Below are 24,290 nucleotides of genomic sequence, written 5' to 3'. Positions count from 1 at the left end.
AGTGCTGGTGACAGATGATTTAATTTAATTTAAAGATCAATACATTAATAAGGAATTGAAGGTTGAAAAGTAGAAATACTTTGGACGTACAGCACGTACACGGTACGACATGCCGTAACATTGAAATGGCTTCCCGTAAGAATGGTTATCGTATGAGTGGGAAACATACGGTATACTTACAACACGTACACGGTACGACATGCCGTAACATTGAAATGGCTTTCCATAAGAATGCTTATTGTGCACGAAAACTTCAAATTAAATTTCTTTTCATTTAACGAATCCAATAATTCGATAATAACGAAGTTTTGTGTAGAACTTACAGATATGTTAACTTGGTCAGTTGTGTCAGGGTTGATGGGACCTTCTTAATTGCATTGTGATCTAGATATCTAGGAAAGAAAAAAGGAAAGCATTTGGATAAAAATTCGAATCAAAAAAGAAAAGGAGGCTAATGGCTTGTGTAGCTTTGCAGCATTGATTAAGGGATTAATAAAAGGGTTTCAAGTTCATTCGACTCCTTGTCAATGTGTGTCAATCAAATGTGTGCATTGTTTTCCTATCCCCGTAAACACAACCAGCAAAATTCTAATATTGATGTGTGTGTATTAGCCGTGCCCCCCCCCCCCCCCCCCCCCCTTTGGTCAGTCCGTCATGTGCTGTCAACCAGAGAGCAGTACAATGAGCTTAATAAGTTTCATGAATCTCATTAGTAGCCTACAATGACTTCATACCATGCTCAGTCTATTACAACCTCCCCATAAAGGCTATGCACCATCACTTGCCGGCGCCCATAAAACAGCTTGGGCTTCTTGTGGTTAGATGGCAGAACAATAAAATCACTTTGCTCTTGGGAATTGAATTCTTTCTTACGTAAAACGACTGTATTGTTCCTGCCATCTAACATGGCTGCCGTCACGTGATGGTGCAATACCAATATTGAGCTGATAAAAATTCGACAAGGGACCGGAAATGACGTCATTGATAGTGCCATTCATTAGTATAAAAAGTCAATTACAAGTCGTATACAACACACTTACAGGTGTTGCAAGTTGGGTATCCTGGTCACGTGTGTCGGTAGAATGTCACGTATCTTGTTAGCGGACAAGAACCTGATGTAAAGTAGATATGACCAATCAGCAACCAATAGCAAGCAGTAAGCAACCAATAGCAAGCGCCGTTATATACCCTGATAAGTAAGCTGCTAATAGCAAGCACCGTTATATACCCTGATAAGTAAGCCACCAATAGCAAGCACCGTTATATACCCTGATAAGTAAGCCACCAATAGCAAGCACCTTTATATACCCTGATAAGTAAGCCACCAATAGCAAGCACCGTTATATACACTGATAAGTAAGCAACTAACAGCAAGCAGTAAACAACCAATAGCAAGCGCCGTTATATACGCTGATAAGTGAGCAACTAACAGCAAAAAGTAAACAACCAATAGCAAGCGTTGATATATACGCTGATAAGTGAGCAACTAACAGCAAGCAGTAAACAACCAATAGCAAGCGCCGTTATATACCCCGATAAGTAAGCAAGCAGTAATCAACCAATAGCAAGCGTCGTTATAAACGTGCTGGGCTCATGTCAGATGTTTTTTCATAACAGTCAGACGTCATCAATGACGTGGTAGTGTATGTAGAAGTTTATCAATAATCAATTTCACGAGGGCATTCAACTGCGCATGAGCAAAACTTGCAAAAGTTAGATTAGATGTACTGATGAACAAAGATAGTACGTTATGACGATGAAAATGATGATAATGATGGTGCTGGCACGCTGATAATGATGATGGTTATGATGATGGTGATGGCACGCTGATGATGATGATGATGGTGATGGCACGCTGATAATGATGATGATGGTTATGATGATGGTGATGGTGATGGCACGCTGATGATGGTGATGGCACGCTGATAATGATGATGGTTATGATGATGGTGATGGCACGCTGATGATGATAATGATGGTTATGATGATGGCGATGGCGCGCTGATGATGATGATGGTGATGGCACGCTGATGATGATGATGATGGTTATGATGATGATTACGGTGATGGCACGCTGATGATGATGGTGATGGTGATGATGATGGTGATTATGGTGATAATGGTGATGATGATGAAGGCAAGCTGATGATAATGCTGATGGTAATGATGATGATAATGATGATGGTGGCGGTGATGTGATGATGGTGATGGTGATAACGATGAGGAGAACGCAGCGTTAACTAAGCTGATAATCAAAGACAAAAAAAAAATCCAAAGAAAACTTACAGGTGAGTCAACGATGGAAGGGATTCTCTAAACGTCGGCAATTCCTCCAACAAGTTGTCTTTTAGATATCTGAAATTAAATATACAATCAGATGGGAATGGAGAGTGGCGCCCTTGCCTGTCACCACTGGGGCTTTAGGTTTGATTCCTGGACTCGGCAGCACATGTCAGCAAAGAGGTTCTTCGCTAGCTCCCTTGATGTCGGGGTTTTTCTCAGGGTTCTACGGTTTTCTCCCTTGTGTAAAATCCGTATATATATACACACCTATTTCAGAAATTGTTGTCGCACCAAAAGCCTCAAGCAACAAGCCAAGACCGCAGAGAACGCCGGTACTTTTAGCTGTAATTAGTTTATTCATGGTGCATTTTCATTTATTGACTTCACAAATTGCTCCAAGCAAGGCTGCTTGAGATGATAATTAGTGGAGAGCTATAGCCACTTGCATGATCCATGAATAAATAAATAAATCATAATTAAAAGCACCGACCTTCTCTTGAGCCTTGGCTTGTTACTTGAGGCTCTCGGTGCGACAACGATATTCAAAATATGTGTGTATATATATATATATATATATAGAGAGAGAGAGAGAGAGAGAGAGAGAGAGAGAGAGAGAGAGAGAGAGAGAGTATAAAGCGATCTTATCCTATACTTACAGTCTTTCTAGTGCTCTGAGGTTATCAAACACTCCTTCTGGTAATTTTCTAATGCTGTTATTTTGTAAAAATCTATAGAGGAAAAAAATTTAGTTAGGTTTGAATACGTTTTGGTTGCAGCAAAATAACGCCCCGTTCAGAAAAAGGGGTCTCCATAAGTTAAATAACTGAGAGGTCAATTATAAAGATTTTTTTTAAACAAAGGAAAGAATGAAACAGACTGAGTTGTGCAAGCGAAACGCAAACTAATCCGTATTGCGCGCATCAATCAAAAAGAGTACGCACAATCGTTAGCCAAAAGTTTACCACAGATCTAAAAAAGCATCTTAGATTGAAATAAATTTTAAAAATCCATCCAAAATATGACGAGAATTCTACAGAACGTTCTAGAACAAACTACATATTTTTTCTATCTATGCTGGCTTTAAAAACCAATTCATTAAACTATGTTAATCCGGGACATGCTGAGCTCAAAGAGCCAAAACATATAACTTGAAGAAACTGACTTCTCCAAACATTTCTTAAGGCTTAAGGTTTTTTTCTTGTAAAACAGAACAGAAGCACTTTTGACCAGGGAAATTGAGGGTAAAATAAGACTTTCTTATAATTAGTTCTGTACGTATTTTTCAACTCCTGCTATGTCGAAAAACAGCGCTAAAGAATATTTAAAAGTTTTACTAAGGTTTTTTTTTACTATTATTTTCAGACTTAAATCCAAAGAGATTTTAAAACTTATTTTCCAAGCTGGCGGCCAAGCAATCTTTGTCGTTACTCACGTTTCATTTCACCGCAAAGTTTTCTGCCAGCGACATCACATAAAAAATGCTATGTTTAAACATATTCTTACTAAAAATATCAATCCACCACAAAGTTCAAAAGTCTTTGAAACTTTCCCGATAGTGGAAATAATACTTGCCCACGAAATAGTATTACTAGAGTCCTGAAATTGCTTGAATACTTTCAAGAGATCAAAATAAACCTCACAGGTCAAAACACTTAGTTTCTTTCTCAAGAATGTGTTTGATATTTGAAATCTTCAAGCGAAAAACTCGTTTTTTTAATTCTATTTTTAACTAGATTCTTTTAATCAAGGAATAATACTATTTTTTTGTTTTAATGTTGCTTTTCTGTTGTTATAACTTTAACTTTTGTTGCTGATAAAAACAACATTTGCAATCTGTTTTCTTTCCCACGCGAGAAAGCAAAGACAACCAAGCTTCAATATTTCTATTTAAACCACTCATTTTACCACTTAATGAACTCGGCTAATTTTAGTACAAATATTTACATTTGAGTTCAGCAATAATTGACGTCAGAAGAGGTTAGCGTATTGGCCACACGACATCTTGTTTGGCTCGCTTCAGTGATAATGATAGCTTTGGAAAACTTCCTTAGTTCAAAGGCGCTATCCGGGAAGGCGCTGTTGGAACGCGTACAGATCTTTTGCTGCCAAAATAAAGATTTATTTGCGAAATGTTTCGTCTCGCTTTGGATATATTTCAACCGTGTCGCAAAGGGTTAAATTTTGATCGAAAATAATAAAAAACTGCATTAAACAGTAAACGTACGAGGTAGAGGTAAACGTACAAGGTAACTTTATTTCATCGAACCCTTAAACAACCTCTGGTGTGATATATTTAAATTTTGGAAGAAAAACCTAGAACTATAATCTTTAGTAAAAACTTATAGTTTCTGTAAAAAGCAAAACCTAAATGCAAATGCTGTTATTCTAGGAGTCCGGCTATAAATAGTCCGCGGTAAATTTTCAGATTCTCCTTTAATTGGAAACCAAACCAAAATTCGAGTTAATGTGTAAAACACCCGCTGTGGGTTCAACACAAGGTGACCCATACTCCTCAAGATGTTCATTTTAAGCGAAAACAACAAAAAATGAAGAAGAAAAAAGCCGTCAAATTTTCGCGCTGGTTTGAGAGATCAGCACGATGTCTCAAGCACCAGTTATTTGTTGAACGTCATGCGTATTTGTAGTTTTAGTCGTTGCACGCCATTTAAAAAGTCTGTCCCTATTATCTCATCTTTCCTACGGCTATCCTAGCGCTATCCGACGGATAAATCTTATCCAGTGGATAAATTTATTGGATAACAGCATCCACTGTAAAAGGGTTTAATCATTGGTTAGCGCAATCCACCCTTCGTACAATCGGGCCCAGAGCTGTAAATACGTCATTTTTCCCTGAAGTTTTCAAAAGAGATAATCATACTTCTTAAAATAGCTCAGTAATCAGTTTCAAAACAGACCCCGGGTTGCCGAGAAAGCAGCGTCTGTTAGAAGAAAGATAAAACGAGGCGAACCAAGGCGTGGATGCCGAAAGAGTCTTTGAGACGACCTAGTAATGTACTGCACTAAACCTAATCTTAGATTACGTGGGTCTGCAGAACATAAGCCCGAGGTATGGTTCTCACTAATACCAGACCTTGTGGGACTTGGAGTCGGCTCTAAGTCTGTTAAGTTACCAAATAAAAAAATTAAGGAAAACAAATGATAATAAATAATGGCAAAGAATTTACTTGTAAAGTTTTTTTCAGGATACCAAGATTTTCCCTAGACGAATGTCTCTTTTGAAGGATGAGACAAAAGATTTCATGTTTCCGAAAATTGCCACAAAAATCGCCGCAAAAATCGCGGCGTGTAAACGGGGCTTACGAAACCAATGCATTCTTTGAAATTAGAGGTCCTAATATAGAGCTGTGAGGAACTTCATTATGTAACGTTTCCGTCCTAAGTTTGAACTCAAGCAAAAATGTAAATGAAACAGTGAAGCTACGAAAGCAAGGAATCTTCTGAAAATAGAGGTCCTAATATAGAGCCATGAGGAACTCCATTTTCACCTTCATGATTTTTTTCTTTATTACTGCTGCTGAACATATTCTCAGATTGATTATTATTATTATTGTCCTCCTAAAAAAATCTGGAAAAGATGTTCTCTAAAAATAGGTCCTTAAGGAGAGCATTGAGGAACTCCATTACGAAACAATCTTCTACTCTAGCTGACGTAGTGCTGCAAAACAAGTTTACTACAGTTCTCATTCATACAATGAAATGCAATACAATGGAAAGGAGGTTGTTTACTAAAAAGAGAGGTCCTAAAACGAAGCTTTGGGGAACTCCAATGTTTCCCTAACGATTTGCCGTTTACAATATTGCAATCTGAAGAATAATATTGACATTTAAAATGCTGCTGGTGGAAATGACCATTTTAAGAACCTTTGGTTATTTTTGTTCAAAATATGGGTTTTCAAATGCATGCTCATAGTTCCTTTCAATCCTTGAATGACCTTTTTCCTATTTTATTTGGCTCTGAAGACCTTTCTTAAAATAGTTACAAATATCGACCATTATCATCAACAGCAAGGTGTCTATCAACACTCGATTCATCTATTTTTAATTCAAAAGGAAAAACTTCGATCTGATTGCCAAAACCAGGTTAAAAAAGGGTTGTCGGAAGAATTCAAAAAAACATCGACATAAGAACTGTAAAGGAAACCACGCGATGATCCATGGCTTTTCCAGGAGCAAGAGACAAAATAATACGATAAAAATGAAGGAATTATTTTTGCCGAGATAAAAACGAAGAAAAATTTTTGGTGTTGGCAATTTTTTCAATTTTTTCAATTCCATCTCTATCTTCTCATTTCAATCAATCAATCAATCAACCAATCTTTATTTAGTACCAATATTGCAAAATTACATACACTAAACAACAAAAATACAGAAAACTTTTCTATTAATACTTTGAACTACTTTTCATATGGGCTCAATTTTGACAATGTCGATACCAAATTAACTCAGAAGAATAATTATTTACGATAGTTAATGAATTTTTAAAATTAGAAATCGAGATAAATTTAGCGACATTCCAAGAATGCATGGTGATCAAAATTCCGTATACTCTCATCCTAAGCTTATTTCAGCATCTTATAGCGCTCGTATAGTCGAATGAAGAATATAGTCGTTGAAATAACAAGCTTAGAGATTTATTTAGAGCTTTGAGGTCAGCGCCACGGGAAGCAAAAGGGCCAAACACTACAGGAGAGAGGTTCCGGCATCGGAAGAAGACGTTCTGCTGAACGGTTGACTTGTGGGTTAAATCGTGAAAGAGGTCGTTAAAATGTAAATAAATGATCTGGTAAAGCGAAAGAAATTTTTCAAGAGAATTTCAAAGAGGTCACTTCTGAAGGCCCCAATAGCTTCCGATATCAGGAGCCTTATTTCAATCCTCTCCAAGTAGAAATTAAATGCCGGGGACATCGGACAATGTCCGCCCAGAATTGGAACTTCTCCTGCCAAATCTTTGTACTGGTGGTCATTTTGACCAGTAACGTTGTGCCAGAAACCAGGTCCGGCATCTAGCAGTCCTTTGTTTTACGCCCTGAATGCTTGGATTTGGTACGCCTTAAAGCATTCCGAAACGGTTCTAGTTTTTCAGACCAGTAAATAATAAGATAAAACCGATAAAAGCTCTCTACAGTCGAAGGCAGCAGCTACAACGCTGGGCCAAAATTCAACAAAAATGTCACCAATGCAAACAATAAAATAAATAAAGCTGCTTATTAAAGTGTCTAGTCGTTCTAGCGCTTTAGCATTAATTGGGGACACTTTTCACACACACACAAACACACACTACCCTCTGCATTGAATGCTCTATGCACACAACGCTAAACTCGGATGTTGATTTTTACGGAGGGAGGAAACCGGAGATCATAATAATAATAATTGTTATATCAAAACTAATTTATGGTCTTAGTGTTTATGGAGCATCACCTCCGGAGCTTACAACCGTACAAAACTTTTTAGATCGCTGTTACAAACGAAATTATACAACATACCATTATAATATCCAGGATCTTTTAAATAAATTTGACACAAGGCTATATAAGAAATCGGTTAGTAGTGACCATCCTTTGCATAGCATAGCGCCTAAAATACAAACGTCCAAGGAAATCATATTTTATTAGACCTAGAGTTAATTCTCAACGTTTTAAAAACTCATTTGTAAATAGAATGATCTTTAGTAATTAGTATCTTTTAATCGGTTTTTAGTTTTATGATTGTAATCACGTTAATGATATGTATTTTATCATTTCTTTAATAAAGACATTATTATTATTAATAATATTTATTTATAAAGCGCAAATACAAATCTGTTCTAAGCGCTAGTAAAAAGGATTAATACCAACGATAAAGACAACGACAAAATAAAAATTATTTACAAAGAATATGCTAATTTGAAGATATAAGTTTCAAGTTCAGTTTTGAATGAGGCCAGACTTGATACATTTCGGAGAGATATTGGCAGTGAGTTCAAGAGTTCAGGAGCAGCTGCAGAGAAGGAGAAATCCCTCGTAGCACAGGAGAGAACAAAAAGGTGTTGGCCATAATTTTAACACAGAATCATCAATAAAACTAATAATAGTTGCGAAATGAGATACAAGGTTAAAGTACAAGTCAGTCCAACTATCTTGGATTTCATTGTTGATTGTGAATTACTATAAGGTCAGTTACAAGTGCCTATCCATGTTGTTCAGATGAATAGCACAGCGCACTGATTCTAAAAATAGCTTAAAGATTCGGACAAACATATTGAATTCTGTTTAACCGCTACGAGGATTATACGAACCGATTTAATAATAACCCCTGTAAACTAAGATCAACTGCGATCGGCTGTGAAAATTATCTGCTGAAAGTAAACTTGTAAGTTTGTTTGTCCGAATTTCGCCTTTGTTTTCGTTTTTATGACGTCATCGGTTGCGCTGCGCTATTAATAAAAAAATATCTCGAGTACTGATCAGATTATATCTAACATAATAATATCTGTGAATAAAAATACCCAGAAATGCGATGGAGCAATTAGAGATCTGATAAATATCTAGTTGTTCAGACGAATTAATTGAAAAATATCTCGAATATCAGATTATATCTAACATAATAATATCTGTGAATAAAATACCAAGAACTCTGGATTAAGGGCAATGAAAAGAAGATGATATTAGAGAGTTTTAGATAGACTTTTTTCTTCCCGCAAACGGCAAACGTGACCACGTTTTCATCGTTTTCCCGTATTTTACTTTACCTCTTTCATATCTTTCATATCAAAAAAAAAATTCTTTTGTTTTTCTACTACTTGGATTTTTTTGCGATTCCTTTTCACTCATTTAAGAGAATTTTTCACTGATCAACTGACGTTACACGTTTGCCGTGAACTTCAATCTAAAACTTTCTTATAGACCGTTTCACTGATACGCCAGCCATCTTGGATTCTATCGTTTTGATTCAGTAATAGATTATGGGATGGTGAGAGAGCAAATCATTGGAAAAATTATAGTAAAGTTGTATGTAGTACAGTTTCTTGGTTCTGTTTTCGTCGGACGAGAAGGGCGGACTCCAGGTGGACCCTTAAGCAGTCAATAGCTCTTATAATGTGTTGAAAAAAGAGTTAACTAGCTTGCACGTTCCCAAACGTATCGCTCAGTGGGAGTTTCATTAAGAAGATGAGCTATTTCCTATGCATTCCGACAACTCCACAGCTGCATTCAATAATATCAAGTTACATGTACAAAACGCAAGATAGAAATAGTAGTAGATTAGTTGCTATAGCAACTGTAACAGTTGTTACACAACGATGGCTGTTACTATGATGGAAATGATAGCAGTTGCCATGGCAGCAGGTCTGGCCGGCTATAGTAACTGTTGTGACAAATAAACATGGTTATAGCAATGGTTTAGCGTGGTTTTCATAAAGCTATGAAACAAAGCGTACTAAGAAATGATGGTAATTGAACTTCGTGTCGTGCAATTTGGTCCAAAATGATTCTGGTCCAAAATTGCACGACACGAAGTTCAATTACCACTTAATCATATCCTTTTTGTAATCATACACAAGAAAACGACACGATAAAAAGTGCAGAATAATCAATTTAATGTAGAAGAAGAAGTAAATCAAACAGGTTTTTCCTGGTATAAAATAAACGATTTATCAGCAAATCATTAAATATTCATAAATAATGCTAATCATTCTCTTCTCTGATTGGCTAAAGATGCGATTAAGAGCTCAAAAGGATGCTGTTAAGAGCTCCTAAGGATGCGATTTGGGAATTAATCGCACTCCTTTGAACCAATCAGATTGCAGGATTTGGTAGTGATTACAAAAAGGATATGATTAAGAGTGTAATAGTTAGATAAAAACAATAGGAAACAAAATATTTCACGGGTTTATGAAAGCCACTCTAAGAAGCATTGCCGATAGCGATTGTTATAAAAAGCAAAGTCTTTTAATGTACCGAAAAGCAGGAAATGGCGGTTAATATAAGAACTACAACCTGTCTCATTAAAAAGATTGAGGGATAAGAAATGATTGATTGGCGAAATGATGGCACAGATGCTGTCTCCACACACACATACACACAAATACTAAACGATTAGAACGTTTACCTCCCAGAGTAATCATAGGAAAGAGAAACAGAATATGGTAAGAAAGACAATTGAGTACCTTGAATAAAAGATAGATGGATGGATGGATGGGTGGGTGGGTGGGTGGAGGGATGGATGGATGGATGGATGGATAAATGAATGGTTGGGGTACATTGGATTGATGGATGGATGGATAAAGAGAGGGAAAACAATCGAGAGAAAGAGAGAGAAAGAGAGTGAAAGAGAGAGAGGAAGTAAAAAGAGAGAGTGAATAAATCCGAAAAAAACCTAAAAACCATTCTTCTACAAAATCAGTACTAAAATATCATTGTCCCAGAATACAAATAGTTTCTCTTAATACGCTTGCGAGGTCAAAGTTAAACAACATGCAGTTATGCAAAAAGCGATCGACACGTTGAAAGAAAACCCAACCTTCGACTGGTTAATCCGCTTGATGTTCAGGAAATCGTGTGGTTATGAAGATCCCCTCAAAGTCCTTGAAATTTTATGGGGAATTGCAGTGAGGATTTCCTTATTCGATTGTTATTTGAATGAAGTAGGAAATTAGATCACCAAAGGTGGCGACAAAGGAATGTATGAAAACAGAGAGAAACAACGAAAACTAAAAACTAAACGAAAACTAGATTTCGAAGGACTGAAGGCAAAAATAAACACATAAATTTTGATTCCTTTCTAACAAACACTAAACTTCTATTTATATATTTTGTAAATACGAATATCAAGGTCTTAAGAAGTGCTTGAGTAGCGAGGACAGACAAGTTCAAATCAAGTTTCGACAGGCGTTAAGAAATATTTTTCATGGATATTTTGAATTTCAGTGCAAAATATCTCTGCACTAGCGATAACTTGGAATATTCTTAGGAATGGAAATAATCATTTCAATAAATATGAAAGACAGCCAGTCTGGAAGTTCGACAGAAATATCAATATGCCGGGCGGATATTTTGAAATCTTTTAAAATAATATGCTATGAATGAATTGCTTGCAATGAATAAACGAACGAAACTTCGACAACAAAAATTCAAAAACATGGGTTAAAAGCTAGAGTAACATTAGAGTTAACAGAAACATTTACAAAGAAAGGAAAACCTGTTCAAAAACCCTAGTTAATTCCGTGATTTGAAATGATAAACACCGAGATGGGAACTGACGATATCAGTAACAGTGCTTCATGTTGTTTGCACGATGTAAATTGAATAAATAAAATCATTATTATCGAGTTGAAATCGTCTAGAATTAGATTTAGCCGATAAAAGATATCATCAGTGTGAGTAATGATGATCAGCTAAAAGAAAAACAACAGAAAATGGAAGTCATTTAAGATATGTTATCTATCTAACATGAAGGCATCACGTTCACATGTTGCCTGTACGTCAGTACAGCGATAGCGTGACGATAGTGTTGATAAGTTGATTATCATTCTTATACTCTCATCACCACAGACGGGTCAAACCTTGTCGAATATCTAGAGAAACTGATGGTCTACATCAGATAACGGTTCCTTGTTTCTGTCGTGTTAAAACGTGTTCGTTTTGTTACCTTTTTAATCTTACTCAAAAGGTTTTTTTCCGCCGTTTTTTTTTTGTGTTTTTTCGTGTTTTCTTTTTTGTTTTGGTGGTGTTGGTGGTAGTCGTGTTGTTGGCGTATTCAGAAGTATTAGTAGAAGTATTAGTTATCGTAGTGGTTTTTGTTAATGTTGAAGTAGCAGTAGCAGTAGCAGTAGCAGTAGCAGTAGCAGTAGCAGTAGCAGTAGCAGTAGCAGTAGCATTAGCAGCAGTAGCAGTAGCAGCAGTAGCAGTAGCAGTAGCAGTAGTAGCAGTAGCAGTAGTAGTAGCAGTAGCAGTAGCAGTAGCAGTAGCAGTAGCAGTAGCAGTAGCAGTAATGGTAAGCGGTAGTGGTGGTGGTAGTGGCAATGGTAGCTGCAGTGGCAGTGGTAGTGGCAGCGGCAATGGCAGTGGTAGTGTCTTTGGCAGTGGTAGTGTCTTTGGCAGTGGTAGTGTCTTTGGCAATGGTAGTGGCAGTGGTAGTGTCTTTGGCAATTGTAGTGGCAGTGGCAGTGGTAGTGGCAGTGGTAGTGTCTTTGGCAATGGTAGTGGCAGTAGCAGTGGCAGTGGCAGTGGTAGTGGCAGTGGTAGTGGTGTATTGGTAGTGGTAGTGGCAGTGGTAGTGGCAGTGGCAGTGGCAGTGGCAGTGGCAGTGGCAGTGGCAGTGGTAGTGGTAGTGGTAGTGGCAGTGGTGTAGTGGCAGTGGCAGTGGTAGTGGCAATATTATTATCAAGAATAACAAGAAATTGAGGACAGGAAGAGATTTTTTTTAAAAAAAATAGAAAAACAAGTATCAAAATACGAAGCTCTAAAACAAGGTCAGTTAAGTTATTTTCAAGTACCGAATTTATTAATAAAGATAAGAATCTACATTGTCTGTCCTAGACGTTAGCACATATCTGGCCTCATTCTTGGATATCGAAGACGGGTGATTGATTAAATGACACCGAAGCCTAATGGTTCGGGTTTTTATTATGATATAATGCTTGAACTCTTCCTAAAATAGCAAGTTTTCCCGTTTGGTAACTTCGAGCGGAAGTTTTGGCGCGAATTTTTTTAGACTAGGGAAAAACGTGTTTTTATTGGAACGTGTTCTGCTCGGAAAATGTGAACAGACTAATTGAACAGATACATCACGTACTCTATTGCCCTGCACGAACAGTGATTTTACTTTCCCTGTGAAAGAATAGTCAACGCAATGCACAGTAGTAGACACTAACTACATTGTTTGTTTGTTTGTTTTTTTTTTTTGTTTTTTGTTTGTTTTTTTTCTTTCTTTTTTCTTTTTGTTTTACTTTGGCTGTAAGTCTAACTAAACAACTTTGTTTCGCGGGCCGAATAAACCACTCTATGAGAAAATGGTTGCACCCTGAATAGAGGTTTTGCACCATCACGCGACGGCAGCCATGTCAGATGGCAGGAACAATACAATCGTTTTACATAAGAAAGAATTCAATTCCCAAGCGCAAAGGGATTTTATGGTTCTGTCATCTAATCACAGGCAGTCCAATTATGACGCCGGCACGTGATGGTGCAAAATCTCTATAGACCAAATTAGCTTTGCCGTAATATTTACTACCCGATTCAGACCACGTGTCATTCTCTTGAGAATAAGATTCTTTGTTTGAGTTGTAGCCATATTCATGTGTCTTCTCATGCGCAACCATTAAACAAAGAAATAATACTCAAGGAAATGACACGTGGTCTGAAATGATTAAATATTATCTCAACAGCTAATTGGTCTATCACGCACCCCACCTTCAAGACGGATGTACATGCATTAGTTTTCTCTAACAGCGAAAAAAAATTCTTTTTTCATCTTGCATGACATCCACACAGGAAAAGGAAACCTTAAGCCAAAGGTCGCGTAATTCTACAGCCATCTTCAACCGCTAACGATTTTAAAACAGCTTGCTTTGCAAGTGTCGTATAGCTGAGGATTAAATCTAGTCACGTCTCTCGAGCTAAAAATATATTTAACTATTTCCTCAAGGGAAGCATGAAGTCTGCCACTAAACCGTGCCTACCTTGAGCATTGCAATTAATCGCGATATAATGATTAGATGAGTTCCGGTGGAATTTTTTTAACGAGCGTCGCTGCATTACGGCTTTGACTCGGATATTCTTAAATTGTTGTTTACATTTACCAATGTTTCCTTGCCGCTAATGTTTTGTCGAGCAATAAAACGTCTGGGTTGATCTAAGTCATGACACGGTACAGCTCACAGATTGAATCTTAATTTAGCGCGTTCAGTTTTACGGAGGAAAGAAAACCGGAGAGCCCGGAGAAAAACCCTCGAATCAAGGGAGAGACTAAACAAACTCTGCTCTCACGTGATGCCGAGTCCCGCGGGAATCGAATCCGAAACCCTAGAGGCGAGATTCGAGTCTTACTTTCCTCTTCTCGTATATGAAGACATGGTCCAAATGGATTATAGAATTACACAATAATTAAATCTTAAGAAGGAAAAAATACTTGAGGAAATGACACGTGGAATGAAATTACAGAATTCTCTGATTAAAAATAATTACCAAATCGAAAATTCTGCATTAATTTTTTTTTAATTATCACGAAAAACAAAAAATCAATAAAAATCTTTTTTGGTAAAGTGATTATTTATATTAAGGAACAACGCCTTATTGGAACAATAACTGGAAATATTGACTCATTGTTTGTCGTCAAAAACTGGTTAAAAAGGACTTTCTAGAGCTTAGCGTTCGTTGAAACTGAAACTAAAAGAAAATATCAGGCGTTAAAAGATTTTTGGTTTATCGAAAGAAAAAAGCGCTGTTGATAAAAGTAAAAGCCAGAATAGAAAGCCTTAATAAATTTTCCTCGAAAATAGTTTGAAAAAATAGCTCAGATTGGCGTAGATTTTTTTCTCTGTATGTATAAACGTGTAGGAAAATATATGTGAGAAGGGAGGATTACTGAAAGTGCTTTTGGCGTTTACTATTAGCGATGATGAACGTATATCTATCCTGTGCTTCATGAGGATTTTTCTCCGCAAAAATTTAATGCTACATTCGAACTAGTAAAGCAACTACTAAATCCCATTAAATCAAAAACCGTTTTATTTTTTTATTATTATTATTATTATTATTATTATTATTATTATTATTATCTTTTTTTTTTCTTTTTTTTTTTTTTGCATTTTTTTTCTTTTTTTCTTTTTTTTTGTTGATAAAGTTGCTTTTGGATATCTTAATAACTAAAAAGCGTAAGACCAAACCGCAGAATAATCTGTCAACGGTATTTTGAGTAAAAAATTGATAAAATTGTCTATCTATAAGATAAAATAAAATATTAACATATTTGAGCAGGTATCTTCTACGCTTATTCAGTTTTTTCTCAGAGTCTAAATATTCATATTCCAAATATACCTCTTGTGTACTTCAATAAAAATTAGATTTAAATCTCTAAAATTATTACAAATTCAAAATTTTATTCGAGTTTTCATGAACACACACACACAAACAAAAAAAGAAGAAAAGAAAAAAAAGAAAAATAGGAATGCTTCTGGAAGACTATATACATTAAAAGAACAGTAAAACGAGACCAAAAATTATCAATTTAAAACAACTAAATTTATCTGTACCTTTGTTCGTTAATAACCACGATAAAATAATATGACACGATTAAGAGAAATTTTAACTCACGAAAATGCAACCACACGATGTTGACCAAAACAGCGGGTTTTTTTTTTGTTTTTTTTGTTTTGTTTTTTTTTTGTTTTTTTTTGTTTTTTGTTTTGCTTAGATTATTTTACTATCTGCATGTTTATTTGGTCGTTTGTTTATTTATTCCTTCATTTTTTGTTCCTTAGTTCGTTCGTTCGTTCTTTCGTCCGTCCGTCCGTCCGTCCGTCCGTCCGTCCGTCCGTCCGTCCGTCCGTCCGTCCGTCCGTCCGTCCGTTCTTTCGTTCGTTCTTTCTTTTGTTCGCTTACTCGCTCGCTCGTTCGTTCGTTCGCTCGCTCGCCCGCTCGTTCGTTCTTTCGTTCGTCCGTCCGTCCGTTCATTCGTTTGCTTGTTGTTTATTCTTTCCTTTCAGTGGTTAGAACTTTCATTCGCTAGTTTGTTTGTTTTTCTTCGTTCAATTTTTTCTTATTTACCTGTTCTTTGGTTTTTTGTTCGTTTGTTTGTTTGTTTATTTTTGTTCTTTTTTCATCTACTTTTTGACTGAGAACTCATTTTTACTGCACAAAGTCCAAAAAACAAACGATGACGCTCTCAAAATTCCCCCAAATAAGGCAAAAAAAGCAAAACTCCTCATTCCTAAAACTCAAAGAAAACTTAAATCTTGTCTTAGAATGACATTAAATCGCTATTAAAACTTCAAAATAACTGATTTTCTTTCTTGACCTGAAGGGGATTTATATGTCGTCTCTCTATTTTCACAAGCATTATCAAAATGAAAACTCTAATCGGATCAATCGAATCGAACTCCCAGTTCGGATCCATCTTAAAGACGATATCAGAAGCGCAGACCTTTTTTTTAAGAAGATTTACTTACAGGAATGCTAGAAATGAGACGAGACAGAAATTATCTGGGGAAAATATTTGTTTTTCTAGATAATCTTTTTAAAATCGTTTTAGAACTCTGAAACACAAATAAACAATGCTTTTTTTAACCCCTAAGCTGTATGCTAAGAGAAAGAAGTCCTGGCTCCGCTAAGGCTGTTAATATCATTGCAACTTTGCCTTGATTACTGCGAACTTGGTATTTAGAGAAGATTTTGTTGTCATTCTTCAACTGCTTTTTCTTCCTTTTTGGAAATTTTTTTGGGGTTTTAAAATCTTCAAACAGAGATTAAATCGGGGAAAAAAACGTTTACAGAGATTTGCTCGCGGAATTCTTCAGTTTTTCAGCTCTTTTTTGAGCAGAGTTCATGGAAAATCACTGGAATTTAGTTGAAAGAAATCTGCTCAGTTTCAATCTCCCAAAATAAAATCAATTTTTAAAAAAAATCAAGACAGCAAACGAAAATGAATTCCGAATCTTATCTTCTGCGGAAATCCTTGGAGAAAAATATGACTAGCCAATAATCAGCCAGTGTCTTGGTTTAGAGCTTAGAAACGAGAAATAGTGCATCTTTGAAAGGTTATCTTAGATTTTTAATCAAACCTTAATCAGTAGACAAACATTAGACTAAGTTTATTGAATTAGGATCTGACGAAACTAAGGATGAAAGAAAGGGTATAGTTCTTAATCATGTTAGGTAATCTTACTAAGAGCTTCCTTGATTTAAAAATAGAAAGGCAAAGAATTTAAGAGAAAAAATATAAAGAAAGCCGGATTGCATGCGGGAGAGGAAGACAGAAGGAAGAAAGAAGGAAAGATAACAGGAAAAAAGGAGAAAGAAAAAGTGTGAAAATTTAAAGGCATGAATAAAACGGAAAGAGAGAGAAGAAAGGAAGGAAGAAAAGAAAAGAAAAAGAGAAAGAGGATGTTCTAGAGAGGAAAATAAGAAACGAAGAAATAAATAAAAGAAAGGATTGTTTAAAGAAGGAAATGAAATAAATTAACTTTTAATTGTGTAATTCCACAAAACTGGTTAAAAAAATATTTCAAATTTGATCGTAACATTAAAAATTTCATTAGAAGAGAATTAAAAGTGAACCGAAGATTAATTTACGGAAGTTTCAAACCGGGCATCGGTCTTTCTTAAGCAGAAATCCTTGTTTAATGAGACCTCGGCGTCATCAGAAGTTAATGCGAGTATTTTGTACTTCGTTCTAATATTTAATTAACAATCTTTAATGCACCTTCGTTATTCTTATTTCGATCAAAAAACAATAAAATTTGATGTAAATCTTGCTTATCGTTTTATAAGATAGAGGATAATTAACGGCTGGCCTTCAAACACGATTTTTTCCGGCCGCTAAGCATGTCAAAAGAGGCGTCAAACCTTCTCGAACGTTCCTCCCAGTTGAAGCAATTATGCAGTACAATGGTTTTCTGACAGTGAAATGGCTTTGCGAAAACATCATCAGAATCTGGTGAGTCTTTCGCCAAATTTGGTAGGTTTTAGAGGACGTTCTACGGGGAAGATAAGCCACCGACGTGGAACTATTATTTTGCATGAAGTTATTCGTGTCGGTGTTGCAATACAATGGTTTTCTAGCCTTAAAATGGCTTCCTGACCGTTTATATGTTGAAATTAGCTGAATGGAAAAATCCCGAAAATCTTAGTATTTTGGGGCGTGCATGAACTATTTTATTGCCGCTTGCTTGCTTGCGGCTGTGGTAGTGCAATTCAATGGCTTTCTAACACTGAAATGGGTTCAAGAAAGGGTGCTGGCTATTAATTGGTTGAAATTAGCTAAATAGAAAATCACCGAAAAATCATAATTTTTCGTTACAAAACAACTGCTGTCGGAGACACCCATCGAGACCGCATCAAAACTAACAAACAGACAACCAGTTACTTTTAAAGCGATTAATTTTCCACATTTCCAATCAGCTGACAGCGAAATGGCTTCCTCTGAAATTACCTTAAGTGTAAAATTACAAAGCTTTGACCAAGTTGTCAAAGTGCCACTCAAAAACGCGAACGTACAATTTCAGTATTTAAAAGCAATTAAAAGGTTTCTGACACTACAATGGCTTCCCAAGAGTAAACATTTAAAACCTGTTTAATGCTAAAATTCCCATAAAACATTCTTTTCCCCTTCTTCCTTGATAAAGATCAGCTTCCTACACAGGTATTACAACATCACATAAATTACATATTTCGGTTTATATTTACTTACAGCCGTCGTAAATGTGTAAAATTCCTGAATATGTCATCCTCGATGTGTGTTATATCGTTGTCGCTCAAATCGCTAAAAATAATAAATAAAAAAAGCAAGAATATATACATTTTTTCAAATAAAAAATTTGAAATATTGGGAATATTACCGGGAAAGATGATCTATTTGCGATGATCACGTTTAGATAAGAAGTAAAAGTCTGTAGGCGAATTTGAGAGTAAAATTGTTCGGCCGGATGTACAGAGATTGTTCTGGATTATATGTTATGAGAAAAACCTATTAAGTGAAATCACTGATTGAGAGCAGAAGTGCAAACCATACATAAAGATATGTTACAGGGCAATAAAATGGAAGATTTTTACACTTTCTTTAATTTTTCTCGTAAAGTAAATGTTGGCTAACAACTTGGTATCTTCACCGACGAGAACTATGATCGTACTTCGAGCTCTTATTTCGTTCATAATTATTTCTTTACTCGAAAATTTTCCTCCAAATTAAAATTCTTTTGCAAAGCGTTTGTCTAGTTGTTTGAACATCGATATAAAATGGTGATAAATCGACTAACGAAGCTTTGCTTTTCGCTAAGTCTTTGCTCATTTTGAAGATGACATTTTGAGTCGGTTTTCCTGTCGAAACGAAAGTTCAAAGCTCAAGAGAAAAGAGGTTAGGTTGAAGATTGAATTTTAAGAAAGAATAACAAATAAAGAATGAAACTAGTGTACCAAAACTTGTATCGGGAAATATTCTTCGAGAACACATCTGGGAAAGCGCAATTTACTACAAAAACATAACATAAAACCAAATAAAACAAACTCAATACAGACAACAACAAAAATTTAAAACCGCAAAGAAAGTGGGCTGCTAATTATCTTCTATACGATATCATAAAAACAAAGAAAGGAAATTCGTGTTTAGAAAATCAAATTTCGAAAAGGCGTATCTGAAAATGAACCAAGCTTTGAACGCCGTAAACGACACGAAACTTCAACGCAATTCGCCTAGGTTTTTAAGTCACCTTTTCCAAGAGTAATATAAAGATTTCATTAATCATTTCTAAAAATACACACAAACAAAGATTTCGCTTTTGCATCTGGTTAAGAAAATAATGGAAGGGGGAAGGAGAAATAGAGAAAAATTTTGACAAACTAAGTAGTGAAACTGAGCTTTCCCATGGAAACTCGAGTGATTTCTGCATGGTGGATTTTACGTTCAGAAATTACCAAATTATTTTGTTCAGTTGATAATGTTTCGAGGAAATATAGAGTGTAAATGGAAAGTTGAGAGTTTTTGATTTAAGTAAAGAAGAAAAAGTAAAGAGTACTTAGCTTACAGTTCAGTGACATTTTCGGGTATTTCTTGAGGAACTTCGCGCAGTTTGTTACTTCTGCATTTCACAACTAGTGCTTCATCAAGGTACCGGCACTCACACGTCGTACGACAAGCTGAATACGTTTCCTCCATATTCAATCCATGCAATTCCCAAATCATTAACGCAGTACAAATAAGCCAGAATTCTCTTCGTCCTCGCTTCATTCTTCTGGGCTTCTACAAAACGAAGCAAGCTTGGCCAAACGTAATGAATTGATAACTATGTTGAACTTCACTGAGTGATTGTTAGAAACCCAATTGGGGACCAGACATCTGATATTGGCAGATCACTTTAACGGAATGTCAAATTACGTTTCAACTCCCAAGTGTGGATAGATGAGTCCCTGTTTTGAGCAATTGTGGGTTATATTTAGCACAAGGAGACTTGATATCGCGATCTTTCATTCTTTGGATCTGTCGGAGTGCTTCCGGCAATGCCGTTCTGGCGTGCAGTAATGATCTTAATCCTTCTCTACCAATGCTCGCTCACTTCTGCGAGTAATATGACCTAAACAAACCAAAATACCTATAAATTCGCTAGAAAACTAACCCCAAATTGTAGCAACTATATCTCAGCCTCTTGAATATTCATTGGATAAATAATCTCGTAATAGAAATAACGACCGACTAAGACAGACGTAGTAATTTCAATGCCTTGAGAGTTCCGCTCATCCGATCGGAAGACGTCAAAATTTACTTGTAACTCATTGCTTCCATTGTTTATATCGCCTTATAATTTCGTTTAAACTCGAAAAAATCCAATTAATATCATCTCACTTGCTTTATTTCATTTCTATGGCAGCGTTTTCCAGAAATTTCGTCTCCAAAACCAACATTAAATTGATAACAGAAAACTTCTGTCGAGACTAATGTAGACAGCGTCCTTTTTAACACGTCTTTTATGAAATTTACTTTAAAAACAATCAAATATCATTTTATTTTTAGGCTAAAACAAGCCTGGCTTGATGCGTATAATCATTTAATCGAATAAAAAGAATTAAATCTAGGAGATTGAGATTAAAACGAGGCGGCTTCCCGACAAATCAGAATAATCAACCAAACCACTATTGCAACGAAACTTCATTCGATAAACTAGAACAGTTCTCATTTTTTCCCTCGACTTTTACAAATCTTTTTTTTTTTTTTTTTTTTTTTTCGGTATTTCTGGCTAGTATATTTTCTGTTATAAGAGAGTAGAAACAGAGATTAGTTTTTTTATATATAATGATGATTCAATGATTATTTGACAATTTACTGCATCCTACGTGCATTCAAAGAATGTCTTTTACCAGCTTGACGCCGAAGTACACGCGTTCTATTTCGGACGGAAAAGACAAATTACCGAGCTAACGAGAGTGTAGCGATAAGAATCTATCTCGTCTTTGCTTGTCTTCGCTTTCCTTTGAAGAGCGAAGGTCTGAAATGATTGAGGGGGAGGGAATAAAGCTTTGATCGCTCGATGTGTTGGGAAGGAAAGAAATGAGCTAAAATAAGGAATATGATCTTTTGGAAAACAAAACCATCTGTAAGTAATCGACGCCAGAATGGTCTTTTGAACATTTCGTTATCGACTATCCTTGGTGTGGTCGTTTGCAGAAGGATTCGTCTTACGAAACTCTGGTAATCGACCATTTCTAGTATCATGTAAGGGTGGTCGCTTACAGGTGTTGTCTTATAAACCTCTCGTAATCGACCATCCTCAGTGTCACGTAAAGGTGGTCGCTTACAGATATTCTCTTATAAACCTTTCGTAATCGACCATCCTTGTGTCATGTAAAGGTGGTCGCTTACAGAAAGTTTCGTCTTATAAACCTCTCTTAACCGAGCATCCTTGCTATCGGTTAAATGTGGTCACTTAGATGTATTCTCTCATTAACCTCTTGTAATCGATCTACCTTGGTCGGTTAAGGGTTTGTTCGCCAACGGCTTTTCCCACTTCAGACCTCGTGTCATTCCTTTGAGTATAATTTCCTTGTTTACCGGTAATACTCAAAAAGATATTAATATGGATGCCAATCTACCCAAACATTTTAGCGTCAGCTAGGTCGAAATGGGAAAACATTGATAAATTTATTAATAAATTGATTTAAGCCAAAACATTAGACAAAATATTACGGCCCAATTTAAAAAACCCTTTTCTGAGAAGACACTAAATTTCTACTCTTTCGGCTTCTTAATCTTCCTTGGTGGCAAATCTTTCTTCCAAAACACCCAAAATTCCTAATCAACAATATTATATACCTCGAAATTTAGCATTTTACTACACCACTTACCCCACCAGGGGCAACTTGAGCTCTTCAACTGGGAGAGAAGACAAGGAAGCGGCCTGAAACTAAACATGTTTGCGGATAACGTTTTAGAATAAAAATAAATCGTTTTGAAAAATGAGAACAAAGAAAATCATGTTTCAAACTCACCACTAGTAATTTCACTCAAGAGTCCCACGTCCTAGCACCGTTGAGCCCATACTGACCTGTACGAGGCTGCATTCACCAGATATATCAGAGTAAATCACCAAAATAAGAATAACGATATCTTAGAAGATGAAGTCTGTCTTGAGCTGCTCACAGAACGTCCACCTTTTGCAAAGAAACGGGAGACAATATGGCGAAGACTCCGATAAGATTACTCAAGGCTTTTACAAGAACACAAAGAGTATCAAGGACACTTTCATTTGCTAAAGACTTTTTAAAACAGCATAAGCACTAATTTCGCTTGTCATTCGATGAAGGTTAAAATATGTTGATATAACAAGTGAAGAGTTTGACATTCAAGGGTCGAAAGCTTTCAAAATGGGAAATGAAACCACACCAGTTTGTTATAATAAGTGTTTACACTAATGGCTTCGCTAGACTTTAATTCTATTTTATGAATGCATAGATACGACGAAAACCTATTATAAACCTCTAACATTGACGCATTGTCATTGTTCCATGAATATTGCTTCTCAAAAGCAACAAAAAGAAAAAAATTTATCCAAAAGCGACGATTTTTTTAAAAAAATTCTGGGCTCAAGTTTCAGCTATTTTGAATTTGTTGTTTCCTGGAATCTGATTGGTTATTGGACCCATAATAATCCTCGTGCTTCGCAGCCAATGAGCTTTTTTATCAGGTATTTTTAAATTAGTGAAACAAAGAATAATTATTACACAGCTGGAATCTGAGCTTATGTTTTAAATTAGTAGGTACTGTGAAGGAAATAAGTTCCAAACTCAGGAAAATATGGTTTTAAAAAAAGTGTGAACTTTGTAAGAAAACCTTCGTCATGTCTACCAACAATGATTTTTTTTATTATAAAATTTCGATTTTTTGAAAACTCGTTCTTATCTTCGTAAGTTTTAAACATATTTCCTTCAAACTAATTTTCACTAATTTTTAAATGCTTTTTCCAGTTATGCCAGTTATTCTTCTGTCCTGTGAGTCTTGAAGAAGTTTGGAATTACATGAGAGAAGCTCTAGCATTTGCTTACGACAAATTAGGCTAAGCTAAAGTATATTTCTGTTATTAAGCCTATTAAATCTTCTTATCCTTTCTCAAGTACTTTAAAAAGCTTTGCTCAGGATTGCGGTTTTCAAAACAAATCATTAGGGCATGCTTTACCGAGTTTGAAAATCCTCTAAGATTTAAAATTTTTTTTTCGATTGTTATCATTGAAAGAATTTGATTTGTTTGTTTGTTCTATTTTTCGCGTTTTGATTGGTTGAGAGCGCGTCATTTGTGAGAGCACACAGCACACGCGCACACACTTTTTAAATCGTATCAAAAATAATAATGTTATTTGTTTTGTTTTTTTTTGTTTTTTTAAACTTGCTTGCTGTGCTGTGTGGAGTTATAAAACACTTGCGGAATGGAAGAATACTCGAGAAGATCCGCACTTCTCTCGTGTTCTTCCAAACCCCGCAAGCTTTACTAGTATAACTGCGCACAGCACGCGCGCGCATTTTTTATTTCTTCATTTTTTCTAATTTGTTTTCTTGTTTAGGTATGTTTGTCTTCGTCTGCTCGTTTCTTTGCTTCTTCGATATTTGTTTGTTCGCTTGTTTCTTTGTGTTATCGTTTATTATTTGCTTGTTATTTGTTTGTTTGTGTTCGTTTGTTTTTCGTTTGCTTCTTTGTTGTTTTTTTCGTGTTCGTTCTTTTGTTTTCTTGTTTTTTTTTACTAAAGTTTGTTCGCTTGTATCATCCTTTGCTCTCTCTCGATTAAATGTTTTTCTGCTAGTTCTCCAAATTTCCT

General features: G+C 35.8%; 1 protein-coding gene across 2 annotated transcripts in view; it reads right to left on the bottom strand.

Moving 5' to 3' along the window:
- Positions 1–22,740, bottom strand: part of LOC116298719 (lutropin-choriogonadotropic hormone receptor) — a 35,972-nt gene extending 13,232 nt beyond the window's left edge. Inside the window, exons 1-8 of one of the 2 annotated variants that reach the window (XM_031707257.2) lie at positions 22,473–22,740; positions 22,329–22,387; positions 20,018–20,563; positions 18,688–18,759; positions 2,940–3,011; positions 2,287–2,355; positions 1,041–1,112; positions 324–392 (exon numbers count right to left, since the gene is read on the bottom strand). In XM_031707257.2, coding sequence (XP_031563117.1) covers positions 324–392; positions 1,041–1,112; positions 2,287–2,355; positions 2,940–3,011; positions 18,688–18,759; positions 20,018–20,220 — 557 coding nt within the window. In that variant the 5' untranslated portion in view covers positions 20,221–20,563; positions 22,329–22,387; positions 22,473–22,740. The remainder of the gene's footprint in view (positions 1–323; positions 393–1,040; positions 1,113–2,286; positions 2,356–2,939; positions 3,012–18,687; positions 18,760–20,017; positions 20,564–22,328; positions 22,388–22,472) is intronic. The other variant, XM_031707258.2, reaches the window with a different exon arrangement.
- Between the last annotated feature and the right edge of the window lie 1,550 nt (positions 22,741–24,290).

The sequence above is a fragment of the Actinia tenebrosa genome, unplaced genomic scaffold, assembly GCF_029948245.1.
Source record: "Actinia tenebrosa isolate PJP-AT-01 unplaced genomic scaffold, QUT_ActTen_1.0 PGA_scaffold10__47_contigs__length_13832649, whole genome shotgun sequence".
Taxonomy (NCBI): domain Eukaryota; kingdom Metazoa; phylum Cnidaria; class Anthozoa; order Actiniaria; family Actiniidae; genus Actinia; species Actinia tenebrosa.
Note: the sequence above shows the minus strand (reverse complement) of the source record. Positions and strands in the feature narration are given on the sequence as shown.